General features: G+C 41.3%; 1 protein-coding gene across 2 annotated transcripts in view; it reads right to left on the reverse strand.

The window, feature by feature from the left end:
- The window catches only part of LOC111870592 (probable E3 ubiquitin-protein ligase HERC4), a 100,140-nt gene that overhangs the window by 71,077 nt on the left and 7,503 nt on the right, over positions 1 to 21,560 (reverse strand). For both annotated transcript variants that reach the window (XM_023862994.2, XM_023862995.2), the window contains exons 5-8: positions 15,372 to 15,491; positions 6,455 to 6,613; positions 5,627 to 5,778; positions 1,256 to 1,386 (exon numbers count right to left, since the gene is read on the reverse strand). In XM_023862994.2, the coding sequence (XP_023718762.1) occupies positions 1,256 to 1,386; positions 5,627 to 5,778; positions 6,455 to 6,613; positions 15,372 to 15,491 (562 nt within the window). The remainder of the gene's footprint in view (positions 1 to 1,255; positions 1,387 to 5,626; positions 5,779 to 6,454; positions 6,614 to 15,371; positions 15,492 to 21,560) is intronic.

The following is a 21,560-nucleotide window of genomic DNA, read 5'->3' on the forward strand; positions in this document are numbered from 1 at the left end:
ATGGCTAGTAAAGATACAGAAGACTTAGCGAGTGTTGTAGTAAGAAGTCAAGAGCATGAACTAGCAACACTGTTATAATTATATGTAGTTACTATTTATTACAGTTCAATAAACTCAATTAACAATCCAAACCCAGTGTCTAGTCATTAATGCTGACAATATACAGTTCAGTGACTTCTGATGATTATTCAGTTTTGCAAATCTTTACATTTCTCTACAGTATATTCTAGACTTTCACACTGAAAATGGCAATTCTTTTGGCTTTTGCCAAAATGTTGGATACAGTTTGACAAGAAACACAGCTCAGTCCCAGCAATCAATAGTATGCAGACACCAAATCCAAGAGCCCATGACCAAGCATTACAAAGTTAACATCAGCGTTGTGTTAACAATTACCCAACAGGTTGCAAAAGATACTCTCAGAATTTAATTTATCATAGAATTGTCTGTTGTTTAAGACAAACTGCATGTTCTCAAGAAATGAGAGGGACATATTTTTCAGACATATCAAGGGGTGAATTACTAGAACATACTGTACTGTGATTTAGTACATACATTTTGAGGTTTTCAAAACAGTGGTTATTAAGACTGTGGTGTTCAGTTTACAACACTGTGTAGTACTGTGAGCGGATGCCAACATTTCAGAGGAAAATACCACCTCCATCTTCAAGGTCGACATGCCTTCAATTCTAGAGAATGAGGCAGTTACATTCCATTCAAACGCTGATATCCACGCACAAAATTACACAGTGCCACAATCCAGAAGACTATAATCTTAATGTGATTTATCTTCATTTGCAGAAAACTGTGGCCACAGTTTCATCTACAATAGTGACAGCAAACACTGGTCTTTAAGAATCTCTGAAATTATATAATGTCATACCAAGTACCTTGACTAAGTAAGGTAAAAAAAAAGGTAAACTATTAACTTAACTATTTAAGAATTATGCCATGAAGGCAAATAGGGGAGTGGATGTATAGATCCATATTTTCTTCACCTCAGCACCAGCTGAAGGTGAGAGGTCAGCTTCACGCCCTGGCTGCTTTACCCCTAGGGAAAGTGCTCCAGTACCCATTCGATAGGAGGTTTGGGGGACCCCAGAGCTGGTCTGGACAATGTGGAGAAGAGAAAATTCTTGACTGTAATGGGACTCAAACTCTGACCTCTTGGTCATCTAGCCCATAGCCATTCACTACACCAACTGCGCTATCCCAGCTCCTCACTCTGATTAAGTATTACAACTTTTACTCTCACCTGCCACAAGAAATCTGTGTGACTACGCTACCCATGAGTTCTATAACTTTCCGCGGAAGGAATTCATTCGATGTAGAGCCATGTCCCAACTGACCATACATCCCTGCTCCACAGGTAAAAACACCTCCATCCTAGAAACAAAAGCATGTAATTATATTATGCCAGGGCTAAAAAAATGTCCCATACATTTTGGAGCCAGACTAAAGAATAAGATAATCCAGGTAAGAAACATGCTTGTTTTTATTAACAAAAGGACAAATGAACATTTATATCAAATAACCTTGGGGGGGGGGTAGGGAGGGTTTACAATGTATTTTACTTCTGAATGAAAAAAGGAAATAAATACTGTCTGTCATTACAGTTACAATGATTAAAAACAACAGAGCAGATGAAGCTAAAGCCCAGTGCACAAAATCTGTTCCTGTATGTGGGTATGTGTTACTGACAAATTGACGATCACAGCTGCTCCTCCAATTTTTTGTTTTAAAAAAATGTTCATTAGGCTTTCATTTTATTGCAGATCATTCAATTTACAACAGACTGAATTAATGTGCAAAACGATGTCCAGGAATTTTCATCATTAGTTCTCAAAAGCTGTAATTCAAATTAAGTAAAACTAGAACAACTATGCAGAACATGCAACTGTGAAAAAATTGGTATTATCAAGACAAACACTTACAATATAACTGTTTATGAAACAATACTTTCTTCAGAATGTTCCTCCATATTCAAACATAAGTTCTATCTTTATTGATTGCATCCTGTTGTGTGTAATGCTTTGTGATACTCTGGCCATCAACACAACAAATATTTAAAAAATAAACCAATCTAATTGTTTACATCGGTTTATTTACTAACTGCTACATGTTTCTGTCCATATTTTGGACCATCCTCAGGCAATTCCATTAAATAAGTCTCACATTATTGAAGTATCCTAATATGGAGACATACTAGTGTCAGTCATCACAATACATACAGCTATTACTAAAATTGCAAAAAGATTCAATTTTAAAAATTCTGTCATTGCAATGCAAAATTCTGTGTTATTTGTCATGTACTGTAGGTGGCTTTTATCTTCTGGGGGTTGCTGTTATGTTTTTATATATTTCTGGTACAATTCGCATATAATGTTAATTTTAGTTTTTTACGTTTCTCTTCTTGCCTTTTTGAATGTGATGTCGTGACTTAACATCCATATGAGAAGAGATACACAACACACTCTAAAAGAGAAAAAAAACTCAATCTTCTTCACATTCAAGAAGGCAAGAGGAACCACAAAAAATACTAAAAATAATATTATACAGTGTGTCCATATTCTGTTAGGACTGTGTTCATTAAAAATACAAGACGGGAATTATTTTCAAAATTTCACTCTTTTTATTCAAAATAGTCTCCGTCTGAATCAACTGATTGAAAAGCTTTCGAAAACAGTCACTCTACTCCTTTTGTGGAATTGCATTTAAAACTGTGGAAGATTCCCTTTGGATGTCCTGGACGGTGTCGTGACGGTCTCCTTTCATTGCCAACTTAACTTTTGGGAACAACCAGAAATCTGCTGGTGCCAAATCTGGCAAATACAGAGAATGATCAAGGACTGTGATCCCTTTTCGGGCCAAAAAATTGCGCATGATCTTTGATTTGTGGGATAGGGCATTGTCATGGAGTGACCAGGAACCTTGCTGTCAATATTCAGGTCGAATTCGAAGAATTCTCGCCCACAAATGATTGAGGATTCCGAGATAATAATCAGAATTCACTGTTTGACCTTCTGGCAGAAATTCCTTGTGAATGATTCATTTGGAATTGAAGAAAACGGTTAGTAGTGTCTTTACTCGACACTTTTGCATGAGCACTTTCTTTGGTTTCAGCTTCTTTGGGTTCAACCACGCTGCACTTTGCCGCTTTGTGAGAGGCTCATATTGAAAACACTATGTCTCATCACCATAACAATCGATTGTGTAAATTCTGTATCACTTTGGGCCGACCGTAATATGTCTTTGCAGTGTTCCACTCTGGCATGTTTTTCATTGCCCGACAGCGCGTGCAGTATAAAAAACGCACAGAACTTCTGTTTGCACAAATCCTCGGTCAAAATTTGATGCACAGTACTTTTTGGTATTCCCAAAAGCTCCTTGATGAGTCTTGCAGAAACATCTGTTGGTGCAAGGATATCAGTCTGGTCACTCTTCTCACATTTTCTTCAGTGTGACTTGTTCTCGACTTTGATGCACGTGGAGTGTCTTCAATGTCCTCCCTGCCATCACAAAATACAGCATACCACCAAAAATTTTCAAGCAACTCAAACAATCACTACCGTACACACTTTTCATCATTTCGTCTGCTTCTCCAGCTGTTTTGCCTAACTTCAAACAAAATTTGATGTTGGCTCTGTTCAACCGCCATTTTCCAACGAGCATCAGAACAGTACTGTTACATTCAAGGTCAGAACACATGATGCAGCGATGCTTGCGCTTTGAAATGATAGACAGCCACAGCTGAAATTTCAAGAATCTTAACACCACAACTCGCCAACAGATGGCACTGAAGGGAAAAATTGAAAAAAAAAAAGATGAGTCCTAATGGATCCTGGTCACACCGTGTACATGAATAGTACCAAGAACATAACAGTGAACCCTGGAAAATAACGACCACCTACAATATGTAGCAACTATCAAAGAATTTTACCTCATAACAATGAAAGAATTTTTCAAATAAAAAAAGCAATTGTAGTAATAATTACATGTATGATGCTTATAATGAATAACACTAATATGGACCCATATTATATTTCAATAACATGAGGTATATTTAATGAATCTGCCTGAGAATGCTCCAAAATATGGACTGAAAGACGTTGTAGTTATTAAATAAAAAAACTGTAAACAATTTTTATTCTTTGGTGCTACAGCCCCAATTTGGGGCTTGGCCTACCTCCATGAAACTCTGTACTTCACTTATGTTGTATGTATGTATCTAGGTATGTATGTATGAGGGGGTAGGCCTTCTCGGCCCTTGCACTTAGACCTCAGTGGTCCAGTGTGCTTCCCCCTTTTTTAATTATTCCCTCAGCAACCCCACGCTTCGGATGAAGCGCAGGATTTTGGACGTGGGGGCGTCAAAGTGGTCACTTGGTTCCATAAAGCACTGACCCAAGTGACGTAGTCTTAAATAAGCTAAAGCCTCATATAGGATGTGTGTGGCTGTTTCATTTTCTATCTGACACCTCTCACAAGTGGGACTGTCACTTCGTCCCAGTTTGAACAGGTGTCCTTTGAGGTGACAGTGTCCTGTAAGTAGTCCTACCACCCATCATAGCTGGTTCCTGTTCAGCTTCAACAGTTCCTTCGCTCTTTTAGCGTAAGGTCCTCGTATGAGTCCCTTAGCTTGCCTGAGTCCAGTTAAGGATTTCCAGTATTTCTTATGTTTTATGTTAGTACAGTCCCTGATTGCCTGTTTGGCAACTCCTAGAGAGATGCCACAGGCTGGTTCAGGTCCTATGAATGGATGTTCAGCTCCAATTTTAGCTAATTGGTCTGCTGCTTCATTTCCAGCAATACCCTCATGCCCCGGCACCAATATCAGTTGTACCCTGTTATGTTTGGCCAGTTCCATGAGGGTTTGGTGGCAATCCCAGACCAATTTTGAGTTGATCTGGTGTTTGTCAAGCGCTTTAAGTGCAGCTTGGCTGTCAGATAGAATGTAGATGTTCCTATTTCTATAGTTCCTATCTAAATTCTCCACAATACATGCTTTAATGGCATATACTTTTGCCTGGAATACTGTCGTGTATTGCCCTAGGCTGAAACTAAGTTTCAGCCTCGTGCCATGGCAGTACACACCAGCTCCAGTGCCTTTATTTGTCTTGGAACCATCTGTATACCAGATCAGTCCTCCTTTTCTATCGGATCGAAACCCGTCCTTCCATTCACTCCTGTCAGGAAATCTGACCGTGAAGGGTTTTTCATATACATGTCTCAGTATCATTTTGTCAGACCCCATTTGTAATATGAGTTCTTTTTTCATGTCCTGAGTCATGTATGCATGGCCAAAACCTTTCACTTATGTTTATTAGATCTTAGAAATTCATCAGGACAACTATGGCGGGTGATCAGCTTGTCACAAGGCCTCTACCTGTACACAAACACAGAAAAATACACACACACACCAAACATGGATGCCCTCAGTGGGATTCGAACCCACGATCCCGGCTTCCGAGCAAGTGAAGACAGTGCATGCCTTAGACTGCTCAGCTACTGTGACCAGTCCTGTAAACATGTAGATTTATTTTTTAAATATCTTAGTTGACGGCCAGAGTACCACAAAACAAAAGTTTTAGGAGGTCAGCATGGTAGTAATTATACCTTTTTATACCTTTGTGAGAAAAACAGAGAAATCTTCTCCACAGGCAATGTACTTCACTTTGATGGAACGTAAAGTTTTCAACTGACATGGAAATAACCTATCTGTGTCATCACTGAGACCAAGCTGGCCAAAGCAGTTTTTACCCCAGCCATACACAGCTCCTGTAACAAAACAGGAAATGAGAAAATGATGTGACTCAAACATGTGTACACTTCAAAGCATCATGTTTGTTATATTCTTACCCTCCACTTAAAAATGTGAATAATAATTTCCTGGTTATGTTATATTTTAGCGTCCTGTTGCACTGATTTATGTCCACGATTTATTCTAACCATCGTAGAGTGCATACATTTATTCACCTTACTCTTCTCTCTTGCACTACATGTTTCAAAAGTGCCATCTTCAGGTGCTTTTCGACATACATCGAAAAGCACCTGAAGATGACACTTTTGTGCTGAAACATGTAGTGCAAGAGAGAAGAGTAAGGTGAATAAATGTATGCACTGTAAGATGGTTAGAATAAATCATGGACATAATTTCCTGGTTATTCAACAAGCAAGTTCCATTCTTTTTCAGATGTTACACTTAATTAGTAATCTTATCCTTGAAATAAATATTACACAAATGTAAAAGTGAGGAATACAGAAGGAATAAATTTAAAGTCATTATTTCTAATTTGCTTCATATGGTTGGGAAGTTTATTATAAAACTCACATCCTACACTTCTTGGTTTACAGCTGTGCAGGTAAAGTTTGTTCATATTAGACTATAACATGAAAATGATGAAGAATGTGTTCATATCAGACTACAAAGTGGCAATGATTGATGATAGTTTACCTGATCTAGACACAGCAAAACTGTGGTTTCCTCCACAGGCTACGAAAGCTATGGGGATTCCAGCCAATGAACTGACAACACTAGGTTTTGGCTGCCCATTTTTATTTCCAATGCCAAGCTGACCGCAGCTATTACAACCCCAAGCATACAATGTTCCACCTGAAAAAGAGTAATCTAATGTTGTATCTTCTCTTGTACCAGGAATATGACACACCAATAAGAAAGCTGGCTTAAGCTGTAATAATTCTAACTTGTACCTGGGAGGTTGGTTGAAATCTTGGCAGGAGCACTGACTGTACTGAGGGTCTTCATCATTTTCCTCAATTTCATCAAGCAAATGTCAGAATAGTACCTTAAATTAGGGTACAACCACATCCTTCTACATCCTTACCAACTTGCTACCATGTTATCATTTGACACTACATAATCTGAGTTACTGACAGTTGTTTACATGCTACAACAAGACACATTTAACATGGGCAAAAAGAAAATGTGGCATTGAGTATATACTGTAACGTGTTTTGCCACTGAAGATGCAGTTTGGATTGTTAATTGGTTTATTTAACAACCTACAAGTCATAACTACAAATACTTATGACACTGTTATGGGTTTACACACTTTACAAACCCTACTCACAAATCTCTTCACACTATCTTCAGTACAACACAAGTTCCAGTCTTCTCCCTGCAACTGCTTCTATGTTTCAACTGTCTTCTATCTGGCTTCACAATTCACACTCGCTACAACTGAACTCGGCGACTGCTACATTTTAACTCTCTCCTTACGCATTCCAGTCTCCCTTATAAACCCTCAGACAGCGGGAAACCCACATTGCTTCACTGTTGCGTAAACGCTGTGTTTACAAGTGTTGCTGGGAAACCCTGCCAAGAGTTGTTTATTGTTGCATAGCAACCAGCATGCTTTGGCACGATATGGTGAACCGTCTTAAGATGGTCCAAAGGGTTCACCCTGTGGAGGGCGTCGTGGTCCTGTTGTCCGGCAGAGCCAATGTTCCTATTCTTCTGTTTAAGTTCTTTGCAGGATGTTTAGTCATGTGAGGTCCCCCCCCTTCCCCTTCCCTTTTTACAGTCTTCCATAAACGAGACGAAGGGTCTTTCTCCTCCCGTGAGTGGCTGTTGGACAGGGCGGTTGTCTCTGCTCTTAGAAATTCATGTTTGGTTTTTTTAATGTGCGTCTAAATTTTATCTGTTTCAATAGTCAGCACAATTAGTCCTGTGAAAGGGCCCCTTTGCCAAGCAATGGTGGAATGGTGAAGCAAAGGAGTAATATATATATATATATATATATATATATATATTGGTCTTCTGGGAGTATTATTATGATTTTTATTATTTTTTTATTATTTTCTGGTGAGCGTAATGGGCGGTGGCCCTGATGGTTTCGTTGACCTGGATGGCCGGAGTAGATCATGGTCTTCTTGTTATGTATTTCTTGATGTTCACAGCTGATATATTTCTTTGTTCAGGTATTCATTTTTATATTTGTTGTTGTTGTTGTTGTTGTTGTTGTTGTTGTTGTGTTGAATGTATTCTGGTTTTAGGTTGTTACATTATAGCCATTGTAAAAACCCAGTATGCAGTGTCCCCGTCTATTTGACTGTCTTACTAATAACCTGCCCCAAGCGGTTAGTGAGTGTATATCCCACAACAGGTAAATGAACTCCCCTCCTCTCTCCTGAAATCCGGTCAGGTTACAGTCCGGGTATGAAACGGTTCACACAAGAGAGGAGAGAGGAGAGATGGTAGTAGAGTGTGGTTTGGTGTTTGTTAAATTGGAATTGCGCAATTGTAATACCTTGTGTAGTATTGTGCAGGGATCTGCTTGTTGGTTATTTAAGTGTGGAATCTAATACTTAGGATTTGTGGGTTACATGCATTTATCATGCTGCTGAAATGGATTCACAATCTTTCGAGAGAAGAGGCCGAGAGACTGGTGGTGGAGTTGGGGGTTCCAGTGCAGGGCACTTTGGACGAGTTACGTAACCGTATGAAGGAAAAATGGAAAGTTCTGGATACCTACCTACTTCCTCAAAAGGCAGATAAGTCTGAAGTGGCCATGCACACAGTGGAGGGTAGTGATAGTAGAGTTAGTAGTGTGCAGGGCCATGTTACATACTCTCAGATTAAATTAAGGGCAAGGGTGGTCACTGATCGGGTGAAGGGCATCCTGGTTTTGTCCAATGCGGAACCAGAGGGGGTGCTTAAGTTCCTTATCTGGGCAAGTGAAGTCTACGACTTGGGTCTTGTTACGGATGAGGGATTTTTGGCTCTCCTGGTTGCTAGGATGACTGGAAGGTTCACACAGATAATCAGTGGCAATTTAAGTGCATCTGGAAATTGGGGGGGGGGGTTTCGCTCTGATCTCCAGTCGACCTTTCTTCCCCCTCGTATCCGTGAAGGCCTTTTAACAAGATATGTCCTGGAGCGGTTTAATTTTGTGACGGAGGATCTGTCGCAATATATTGTCGGTAGTTGCCGTGGCAAATATTCTTGGCTATGATGTGCCGGAGTCGGCGTTAGTTGACCGGCTAGTACAGAATGTTCATCCTAATGTGCGCTCTCAGTTCATTTTTTGCACAAGCCGACTTCCTTTAAAGATTTGTATGTGTTTGGGGGCCAAGGAGCTGAAGGCCAGGCGATTGAAGAGTGGAGGAACCTGGCGGAACGTAGCGGGTCTACTGCTATGGTTCAACAGTGTAGTCGCGGATTCCAGCCAGTCAGCATGGCGGTTGGCCAGACCCATCGATCAGGGCTTAACTCCGTGAAATGTTGGAAATGTTCTGGTAGAGGTCATCTAAAAAAGGATTGCCCATCTTCTGACGTTTCGGTGAAGAGGAATCGGGGAAACGATGGAGGCGCTGGGTAGAGAAAGATTTCTCCAAGGTCCGAGCGTCTGTGAGCGAAAAACCTTGGAACCGAGTTTCCCTGGTGAAGCCAGCAAGTTGTAATCCTTGGGTTATTTTGACGATAAAGGATTATTGTCTGCCCGCCATTCTGGATTCAGGGTCCTCCTTTTCGTTTGTCAGACAAGACGATGTAGACCAAATGCATAGCCTCGGGTTGTCGTGTCGTATTGACGAGACGGATTGTAATCTTCGCATGGCTGCTGGCCAGAGCTGTGCGATCACGCAGGCGATCTCGCTGCAAATAAAGCTCCATTCACTTTCATGGAAATACCAATTCCTAATTTTGGAGGAGTCACCGGTGCCGTGCATACTGGGAGCAGATTTCTTAGCCTTTGCCAAGATGTGACTAGATTTTGCGACGTTATCATATGTGTATGAATTTCAGCAGTCTTGCCGGTACGATTTTGAACCTCTATGTTTCTCGGAAGAGTATTATCATACCTTTCCTCGTCCGGAAAGGGCCTTAATGAAATTGGGTGCCCATTCCTCCATCCTGAGTGTGTCGGAGTTACGACAGCCTGACCAGCTTGTATTGAGTTTCTCTAACTTGTTCTCTGATCAATTAGGAATGGTGAGGGGGATGGTGTGTCAGTTAGACCTGACAGACGACATTCTGGTTCGCTCCCGTCCTTATCAATGTTCCCCCCTTCGTTGCAGGCCCTGTGTGAGATTGTTTCGGATTTGCTGGACAAGGGGGTAGTCAAGAAGAGTTTCTCGCAGTATGTGAGCCCCACATTCTTAGTTCCAAACCTCAGGGTGGGTACAGAATGGTTATCGACTACCGGCTTCTCAATAAGAAGGTAGTTTTCAATGCCTTCCTGATGCCCAGTGTGGAGCACGCCTTTGCTAACTTCCAAGGGGCCAAGGTTTTTTCGGTGTTGGATCTCAACTCCGCATACTACCAGATCCCGCTGTCTGCTAAGAGCCGGAAGGTGACTGCTTTTTGTACACTTTTTGGTCTCTTTGAGTTTACTAAGTTGCCGATGTGAATCAGCATGGTGCCAAGTGCTTTTGCGCATTGTTGATTCCCTATTAGGCAACTTGAAACATGCTTATGTGTATAATTTCATGGACGATCTGGTAGTGTACCCTCACTCCTTGGAAGAGCACCTGGATCATTTGCGGGAAGTATTTCGGTGCCTTGAGAAAGTTGGGTTTACCTTAAACAGGGGCAAGGTAACGTTGGCTCAGTCCGAGATAAAGTTTTTGGGCCATTCAATATCGTCCGAAGGGATCAAAATTTTGCCTGAGAGGATTGAGGCGATCTCCTGTTCCCCCTACCCAAGAATCTGAGGGCGGTGCACCGTTTTCTCGGGATGGTGGGTTTCTACGCGAATTTTATGAAAGACTTTTCGCAGTTGGCAGAGCCGCTTCACAGGTTAAAGCAGAAGAACGCGGCATTTGTGTGGGATGGGCCTCAGAGGCAGGCGTCTGAACGACTTAAGTCGTCCATCTCCACGCCCCCGTGCTGCAAGTTCCTGATTTCGCGAAGGAGTTTGTGCTAGTATGTGATGCTAGCGAGGTGGCCGTCTCGGCCGTTCTTAACCAACGGCGCGAGGAGGGGCTAGCTCTAATAGCCTTTGCTAGCCGGCTGCTCATGGGTGCAGAACGCAAATACTCCGTTCACGAAAAGGAATGTCTTGCAGTGGTTTGGGGATGCAAAAGGTTTCGCGTGTATCTTGAACATAAGGAGTTCACCCTCCATACAGATAACCAGGCACTGTATTGGCTGTTAAGGCATGTTAAAGAACTTGGCTGGATAGGGAGGTGATTTTGAGACTCGCCCCCTCATAAATTTAAAACTGTACATATCTTGGGTAAGAGCAATGCAGTGGTGGATTGTTTGACCTGGCAATTTGAAGACCCCCCCCCCGGAGCGATCGTTCTCCGGGTTGTTTCTTCAGCATTTGCCAGCCGCCTTTCAATCGATAAGGGAGCACCAGATTAAGGATGGGTTCTGCCGGGAGGTATATGATAAGGTCCAGCGACAAGGTCTGGCAGTTCATAATTTCAGGCTGCTGAACGACACTACTGTTTATGTATCTCCCAGGGGAACAAATCTAAAGCTTATTTAGTTCCTCAAGATTTGGGGCCGATGCTCTTGGAGTATTTTCCTGATTCGGCTTTAAGTGCCCACCTAGGAGTGACAAAAACCCTTCGGCGGATTTGCAAGGTTTTTTATTGGCCGAATATCCAGTCCAACATGACTAAGTACGTTAGGATGTGTGACGTTTGACAACAGGCTAAGCCGGCTTCAAACACGCGGGTTGGCCTCCATAATAGTCATGTTGTCACAAAACCCATGGAGTGAGTCTTTATCAATTTGGTCTCCTTGTCTGGAGTCATCAGGGCAACAGGGCTATCTTGGTTGTCCTGGACGGCTTTTCCAAATTTGTATCCATGTACCCTGTGAGGAAGATTACATCTAATGTGGTCTGACTTGTTTGGTTGGGACATATTTCCCTTATTTTGGGATTCCCCAACTACATTGTTTTGGACAATGCCGTGGTTTTTCGCTCCCAATTGTTTTACAATACCTGCTTTTCCTGGGGGATAAAACATGTCACGATATCACCTTATTACTGCCAGGCTTCGCAGGTAGAACACTTTAATCGAAATCTGAAGGCAGCCCTGACTATCTTCCATCACTCCCAACATACCCGCTCTCACCGTGGCGTTTAATACCGCCTGGCACGAGAGCATGGGTGCTACCCCAGCTCTCCTATTCCTGTGATGGGAGTTGAACCATCCCTTGGGGTTGAGATGGGAGTTGTCTGAGTTAGATTTACAGCAGTCCCTTCAGGACACCAAGGATTTCTGGGGATGGGCTCTGGCGAACTTGAAGCGAGCCCGGGATAGGGTTGCCAGATGTTATAATGTGTTGAGGAGTGAGGCTGTTTTTTGCCCTGGAGACCTAGTCTTAGTAAAACGACACCCCCAGAGCTCTATGATTTTACAACAATCCAAAATAGCTATTAAGTGGTCTGGACCGTATGTCATTGCTAAGTTTCTGATGCCAGTTACGGTTCAATTGGGAAATCCTGACATGGGCATAATATTAGAGAAGGCTCATGTTTCCCAGCTTAAGAGGTATTTTGCGGATGGTTAGAGCTGGTGGCTGAAGGTTGATAAGTATTGTAATGTAGCTGTTTTGGAGTTCTTTTTTTTTTTGTTTTGCTCTTGGGACTGTGAGCTGTGTCTGCGTAAGTTTCTTGTGTTCTAGAGGAATGCCATCTTTCCCTTCGTTCCTTCCTTAATTGGCTGCGGACACTGGCAGCTCTACTCGGGAGCTGCTGCACACCTCCAACTTCTCGTGGGCCTGGGGTGGTCGGAGACTGCTCTATCCAGCGTAGATGCGTTCCGGCATCTTTATACCCATGTATGTTCGGGTGTCGGTGCTGCACTTCTGGAGGAAGGATTCTTTGGATTATTGGTGGTGCACGTGCCACGGAGTGAGTGGTGACGTCAAGGGTATCGACTGTGGGGAGGTGCTTCTCCCTCACACTGAACTTGTTCTTCCCTCCCTCCCTGCGGAATTTATTGTGTGATGAGTGAACCCCCGATGGACCTTAGGTGGAGACATTTTGGGTGCAGGTCAATGCAGAGAGGCTGTGATAGAGCTGGGTGTGCCGGGAGAGGGGGTGATCCTCAACCATCTTAAGGCGGTTCAAAGGGTTCGTCCTGTGGAGGGCGTCATGGTCCTGTTGCCGGGCAGAGCCAATGTTCCTATTTTTCCGTTTAAGTTCTTTGCATGACGTTTAGTCATGTGAGCCCCTCCCCCCTTCCGCTTTCCTTTTTCCAGTCTTCCGTAAACGAGACGAAGGGTCTTTCTCTTTCCCTGGGTGGCTGTTGGGCAGAGCGGTTGTCTCTGCTCTTAGAAATTCGTGTTTGGTTTTTCTAATGTGCGTCTAAATTTTATCTGTTTTGATAGTCAACGCAATTAGTCCCAAGAAAGGGCCCCTATGCCGAGCCATGGAGGAATGGTGAAGCAAAGGAGTAATATATATATATATATATTGGTGAAACTAGTGAAATGCTATATTTGGAGCATGGCTTTGTATGGGGCTGAAACTTGGACACTTAGGACAGTAGATCAGAAACACCTGGAAAGCTTCGAAATGTGGTGTCAGAGAACGATGGAGAAGATCAGTTGGACCGATTATGTGAGAAATGAAGAAGTATTATTTAGAGTCAGTGAACAGAGGAATATCCTATACGAAATAAGAAAACGGAAGGCTAATTGGATTGGTCATATCTTATGCAGTAACTGCCTTCTAAAAGAAGTTATTGAAGGAAAGATAGAGGGGCGGATAGAAGTGACCAGAAGATGAGAAAGAAGACGTAAGAAGATGCTGGATGACCTTGGGGACAGAAGAGGATATTCTCATTTGAAGGAGAAAGCTCTATATCACATTAAGTGGAGGAACTGTTTTGGAAGAGACAGTGGACCTGTCGTCTTGACAGATTACTGATGAATGAATGAATGAATGAATATATTGGTCTTCTATGATTATTATTATTTTTTTTATTATTTTCTGGTGAGCATAATGGTTGGTGGCCCTGATGGTTTCGTTGATCTGAATGGCTGGAGTAGGTCATGGTCTTCTTGTTATGTATTTCTTGATGTTCACATCTGATATAAATCTGTGTTCAGTTATTCATTTTTATATTTCTTGTTGTTGTTGAATGTATTCTGGTTTTATGTTGTTACATTATAGCCATTGTAAAAACCCGGTATGCCGTGTCCCCGTCTATTTGACTGTCTTACTAATAACCTGCCCAAGCGGTTAGTGAGTGTGTATCCCACAACAGGTAAATGAACTCCCTTCCTCTCTCCTGAAATCCGGTCTGGTTACAGTCCGGGTATGAAATGGTTCAACGGAGAAACACTGCTTTCCTTACTGTTGCATAACCTCGTTTCCACTGTTCCGGAACTTGGCAACCGACCGTTTATCAAGGGTCTGTCTTCGTGGTAACTTGTTCCACCTCCCGCTGCCCAGCAACGGTTAGACATGTCACACTGCTCCCTTCTTAAGGCTGTTCGTCCTGAATAGCCTAACAGTTCATCACCAGTCCTTTCCTTCCGAAGCTATACTTGCAATGTCTTCTTCTTGTCTGGCTCGGTGTTTCTTTTCTTCCCGTTTTCCGTTCTCCAACTGCTACATCCGCCCCCTTCTTATGGTTGCTCGTCTCGAGCAGCTCCACAATAAGGCGCAAGCCAGTCCAGGTGTACTACCAACATCCTCAACCTGAGTTCTTCTGGATTCTGTATACCACATCATTTATCCAGGTTACTACTTTGTAAGGACCTTCCCATGAGGACTGAAGTTTCGGTGATTTCCCTTTCCTGCAGGCTGGGCGATAGAGCCAAACTCTGTCGCCCTCATGCGGACTTGGCCAGTTTATCATACTGAGTTTTCATCCGATCACTGGCTAGTTTCAGGTGCTGTCAGGCATAATTGTGAATGTTGTGTAGATGATCCACCAAGTCTGCTGCATAATTGGTTGTTGGTAGATCCCTGTCTGGCAGTACCCCAAACAGCAGGTCGCAGGTCAGTTGGAGTTCTTGCCCAAACACTATGCTAGCAGGGGTCAAGCCTGTAGTGTTGTGAGTGGATGCCCTGTAAGCTAGGAGAAAGAGGGGTAACATCTCATCCCAGTCCCTCTGGTGGGATGCGACGACCTTCCACAAGTGTTCCTTGATGGTTTTAATGTAGTGTTCCACCATGCTGTCTGACTGTGGGTGCAGGGGTGTGGTGCGCGTTTTGCTCACTCCCAGGCGTTGCAAAACTTCTTGAAGTAGATGACACTCGAAATTACGCCCACTGAAGATGCAGTTCGGATTGTTAATTGGTTTATTTAACAATTAAAAATCTTTGAAAAATGCTTGAAAAAGGCAATATTTCACCCAATTATGCATTATGCATTATCAATGCATACATGATATGTGCAAGTCAAATTTATTTTCAAACAAAACTCATGACACTCACTCTGAGTCAATGCAAGGCTGTGATTCTGTCCACAGGTTATCTGGATAACATGACTTGTTGCCAAAGATTTTATCATCTTCGGATTTAACTGTATATCACCATTATCACCCAAACCATTTCCTGAAACAAAATAATGTTGCATTATTGCTCCTGTTAAATATGTAATACTATTTTAGTCAGTCAGAGAAATACAGTAGCTCAGTGTAGGATCTGAGGTTCTCACAGCGCCAGTTATGAAGAGTTCTGTCTTCTGGAATACAATGCTGTGTAGTCCAATGAAAGTCAACCAACGTTTTGGAGGAACATATTGCCTCCATCTTCAGGGTCGAAGAATAAGTTGAGTAACAAACCAGTGAGAAATCAGTTGGTACCCTGAAGTTGGAGGCAGTATGTTAGTCAAAAATGTCAGCTGACTTTCAACAAACTACATAGCATTATATCCCAGAAAACAGTATTCTTTACAGTAACTGATATCTCACATTCATAAAACATTACATTACAAAGTACCAAATGTCACAGCACTGTGGTTAACACTCCTGTGTTGTATTTTAAACTCAGCCTGAAGAATTGCTGTCCTGATGCCTTTCATGATTCTTCACAGTCCTACAAGGTGAACCCTTTTCAGTCCATCACTAACGGTCACACTTCCATTTTGCAATGCACCAGATATAAAGGAAAGTGAAATAATGTAAAGATCAGTAAAAGCTCAACACTATACAGAAAGGAACAAAGATAATTGGTTCTGTTAAATGCACTGTCTTAAAAAGTTATAAATTTCCTTGAACTATTAATTACACTAATATGAGGTAAATGATGAAATTAATATTACACTCTCTGACCAGTGAAGTTCTATGCATGTAAGGAATGCAAAGACTTAGCAGGTTTACGTAAAGACAAGGCATCTTTCTGAAGTCATTAGAAGATTTATGCATCAAAATTTAAACTGGAGATACTTTAAAAAATGGTCATTACTATTTACAAAATTTGTACAGATTCTTCTTGGTTACATTATTCTGTGAAACACCACTACACTGAAAAGAAAAAAAAAATACATCACACTGAACTAGGGAAAGTATTAAATGGAAGCAATTAAACACTAATATTGCTGACTTGTGATCATTGAGATTGAACAACAAATGAAGGAAAACCTAAAATGAAGCCTTAAATGAGGGTTCCATTGTAATAGTACTGATTTAATGACATTTGTTTTGATACAGGGTTGATGGCGGAACATGAAATTATCCAGTATTTGATTTATTAATAAAATCTTGATTTCAATTAAAATAAGAGAAACTAATATACAAAAAGAAAGACCACTGCATGGAGATCAAGTGTTCAATATGACCACTATTATGTCTTGCAATTTCTTCAACACAGACTGTGATGCTGTTGATTACTCAACGGCACATATCCTCAGTTATCTCATTGCAGGCCTGAATGATTAGTGCTCTCAGTTTTATTATTGTTTGTGGCTCCTCCAGAAGAATCTTTTCCTTAAGGAATCCCCAAAGAAAGTAGTCACATGGGTTTAAATCAGGACCATTCGAGGGCCAGTTCCATCCATATGCGAAATGATAAGGAAATCGGTTTGAGATGACATGCAAGTTGAAAGTGTCATGTAAAAAGTCCAAAACAGCATTCACTGTGTACAGCCTGGCTGCATCCTGTGTGAACCACTGAGTCTGTAATGGCAAACCTGTACCAAGTAGGTGAGGAACAAAAGTATTTTACAACATGCTTAACCCTTCACCGCCAGAAGGCATTTTATGCCAGAGGATATTTAAATATTTAAATCAGAGAGTGCAACATTTCAGCTAAAGTGTAATAAATTGGGAAAAACTGGAGTTCTGTTTTTCTAATTTTCACACTACATTGAGAAATGTATATAGAATTGGTGTATTGATCCACATTGCTTTAAAATTATTTTTTGGCATAGTAAGCCTATAAAAATTATGAATGATAGTATCATTTTACTTTAGAAGTTCAGCTGGGTGTGTTAGTTGTGAAAACATTCCACACAGGGTCTCGCATCACACCAGTACACAGTTTTTGACACACAACACGCCGTTTCTGTGGTTTTGACTTCTTCGCAGATGGTGGAATCTTGCTTATAAAAATTCTTTCTTTTAGACGGGGCACTTATTTGTTGCGTGACTGTCGACCCAGCACTTTGTGTTCTACAGTATTAGTATATTTCACAGAGAGTCCCTCAATTAACTGAATTCTGATTGACAATTGAGCTATTCTTTTTATTGTGTTGTTCCAATGTACTATTATCATCACATTCAGAAATTTTCTTTTTGTCCCTTACAGTTATGCATATTCCCAATGGATTTTTGTGCTATTCTCGGTTCTGTCATTTACCACAGAATCCAGTAAAGCACAACCATCCATTTTCAGTGTCTAATTCTGAATCTGATAAAACTTTGTTCTGATTCTGTTTGAAGTATATATATATATACATACTTCAAACAGAATCAGAATAATATATATATATATATATATATTGGTCATGACAACACAGCTGGCCACTTCATTCCTTGAGGCTGGCCTTGGCTAACGAGACTGCATGATGCATATTTATAGAACAAAGGGGGATCACAGTAGTTACCATTCATATAGTGAACTGTTTATCATTTGCTACTGTAGCAGTCATAACACACTTCTTAGAGTCAACATCATGTCTCAAAGTCGTAGATTCTCATGTCTTCTCGTAGTTATAAATACCAATGTTGAAGCATCACAGTTCAGAATATGCCTCAAGAGAACCGACTTTTCATTCGATCAGGACAGAGGACAGTACACATTATCGATGTAACATATATTTAGTTTTTCAAAGAATTCAAATGTATTACAACTCCTACAGGAAGTTCAAAGTGGGACAACAAATATACGAAATAGCCTACAATTTCCTCTTTAATTTCATACCAAAAGAATTACTTTACATGAAAAATAACGGTTCAGAATAAGAGGTGAAACTTAGGGCTGCAATATGCGTGCAGTGCGCAGACACCAGCGGCATGTGACAGAAACTGCTGCCGTGCAGTGCACTGAGACTGGAACTGAAGGGTTAAATAGCACTCACCATTCACTCTCTTTTCAAAGAAAAGTGGCCCTAGCAGTCCATGACTTGAGAAGACAACCCACACCGTAATTCTCAGTGAACAATGCATCTTCTCATGAATCACACATGGATTCTCTGATGCTCAAAATCCCACATTTTCTTTAATAACCACACCATCCAAGTGGAAGTGTGCCTTATCAGAAAACCAGACATTGTTGAATGATAACTCATTATTCTATGCCCATTCAGCAAATGCTATTCTTTGATGTATGTTCTGAACTGTAAGTTTAGGCAAACGTCTGGATAACCACAGTTGTGCTGCAGCCTTCCTTGTTGTTTTACTGGGGCTTTTATGTAGTGCCATTCTGACAGTGTCAATGGTCTCCACAGAATGCACCAACAAAGGCTGGCGATGTTTCTTTTCCAACACTGAACCATCATTATTAAATTGGTTATAAAGTTTACGACTTGTTTTGAATGAAGGTGCCCATTGTGTTTGAAAAGTGGGCACAAAACTGCCTCTGAGTGACCACAACATTTCTTGTTTCACTAAAGAACAACACTGTCTTTATGCATTGTTCTACACCAGCCGTGTCAAACATGCGGTCTGCGGGCCGCATGCGGCCCCCATAGCCACAAAGTGCGGCCCCTCAACTTTTAGAGTTAATTGATATTAAAATCAATATTAAAATTTTAGTAGAAATATTTTTTGTAAAGACAATTTTCCAACAGACCAGAAGACAAGAAGTCTCACGCAGACATAAATTAGCAGGCTGCAGGAAATTCAATGTTTTGCTATTTCTAACATAATTTCTTGTGTAATCTCTCTTTTTACATATTGAAAAGCTGTTTGATGCTTGTCAAAAATGGCATTCTCTTGCTTTTTAAAACTGTAAGATATGTGACTTTAGGTAATTATATTGAAATTATTCCTAAATAATAAATAGAATTAAATTTCCTTGTATCAAAATATAACGTATATTTCTATTTTGAAGTGCGGCCCTGGACTATTATTTATAGGGCTTAGGTGGCCCTCTGTACAAGTTGAGTTTGACATACCTGTTCTACACTCTTTGTCAGCCATCTTGTGTAAACACTCTTTGTCAGCCATCTTGTGTAAACTGGCACATGAGAAGGAACAGCGCGATATAAGCGAGCTTGGGAAGAGTAAGAATTAATCTCAATAATCTACTGTGTTACCATGTTACAAAACATCATTCACTGCATGGTTGAGTAATTAATACTGCACTAAATACTGGATTATTTTGTGCACCACCCCATATATATAATGTAATGTGGATGGCCAGAGTGTTTCTAGGCAACGACCTGTAAATAACATTCAGTCGCATAAGTCCTGCCATGACGTTGCTATACAATCATTCAGTAAACACGTTTCAACAACAGATCTGGGTTTTCTGTGCGTGGTTGGTGTGGAAGTTATATAACGAGATTCCATACAGAACAGATTTCTATGTTTAAGTGTTTAAGTAACAGTGAGAGAGTTTTAAGTGCAGTTCTGCTCAAGTGAGTTCTTGATAGGAGACAGCCATGGGAAGTTCGTAAAAGACCTGTGAAGACTTCGTGTGTAATTAGAAGACTTTAATGATGTGTAATACTTGAGAGTGATTTGGAGTGGTAGCTGCTGTGTTTTAATAGCATTACCAGGAGAGGACTAGAGTGTGTAACAGTGAATAATGAAGAGTGTGTAAATCAGTGATATCGCTGTACAGCTCTAGTACTTAGAGCTGACAGTCCAGGAAAAGCTGTGCAAGTGGATAGGCAGGTCCATTCATGAAAGTTGAGGGGTGTTGTGATTAGTCATTCATCTGCATTCAATGCGAGCAGTCTCAAGAGCATTCTTCCATGTACAGTCAAGTTAAAAAGTTTTGACTTTTGGAGTCGTATTTGAGTGTATTATTCTCTAATTACTGTATTAATATTGTGACGTGTTATCTTACGTCCATCGCAGCGCAACGGCTACAATGGAAATTATTGAGTTCCATCAGTGACAAATCGAATACAAACAGACCGTTGCAAAGGAGCGTTCCTGAGTCTACGAATTGCTGAACACATGAGTTTGGAATAGGCACTTCCATGGCAACGCAAAGAACAGGGAGCCGTTGCATAGACAATGCAGAAGCAACGAACGTGTCTCCCCAGAAATGGATGGATGACGTCATTAAACTGGCAGACCAAAAATTGGCTTCCATTACGGCAGAAGAATGGCAACGTAGGTGCCAACATGTAAGGAACATTGAGCAACAATTAATGGCACAGAAAGGCCTTTTGGACGGAGGACGGGAGTTCGTCTTCCATGTTGGCGGTGATAGTGATGACAGTTCTGATGATAGCTCCAATTCATCTGGTGGTGATGAGTGTTATGGCGTGAAAGGGGGGGGGTGGAGGTACCTCCACCGCTTCCGCCACTGTACCTCTCTTAAGCCGCCGCTACACCTCTCTTATGCCGAGGTGACAGAGGGCGTGGAAATATCCCACTCTGTCACCCTGTTTAGTATGCTGCCACCATCTTGTTATTTTCAAGAAATCTAGTAAACTTATCATAGCTTGCGTCACTGTCCTGGCTTAACTCGTCATTCGCCGGAGTGTTGGGAGGTCCTGGAGTCGTCAAGGAAGAGGGTAACACATAAGGAATTGCTAGGTTAAAGTAAACTCACATGCATGTCTATTCTATTCTATTTCTCTATGTCACTATATACATCTATATGCACTCTTACCGACGTTCGTCGGTTGTCTACACTGGATAATGAACCTGCAGTCATCATTGGTTCTACCTCCTGTCACCCTACTGGCGGGTATTCTACGCCTCGGTGTCTCGAATTGAACCTAGTCAATCTAGTAGCCTATCTTTCCCTGTGGTTTTACACTTTACAATTATCACTGTTACACTTAATGTTCATGGCTATATGAAGTTGGTTTCACTTACTTGAGATGAGGAAATAGATGCTCGCCATCAGCCACCAGTGCACACTCACGGCCATCGCTCTCTCGGCGATAGCCTCCCCTGAACTCTAAGTTACTTAATATCAATCAAAAGTCTAAAAGCAAAAGGTTTTTTGATTAAGTCTTCTAGTGTTTATATAACCTATCTTTTCTTATTCTTTGAG

The sequence above is a fragment of the Cryptotermes secundus genome, unplaced genomic scaffold (genome assembly GCF_002891405.2).
Source record: "Cryptotermes secundus unplaced genomic scaffold, Csec_1.0 scaffold296, whole genome shotgun sequence".
NCBI lineage: Eukaryota > Metazoa > Arthropoda > Insecta > Blattodea > Kalotermitidae > Cryptotermes > Cryptotermes secundus.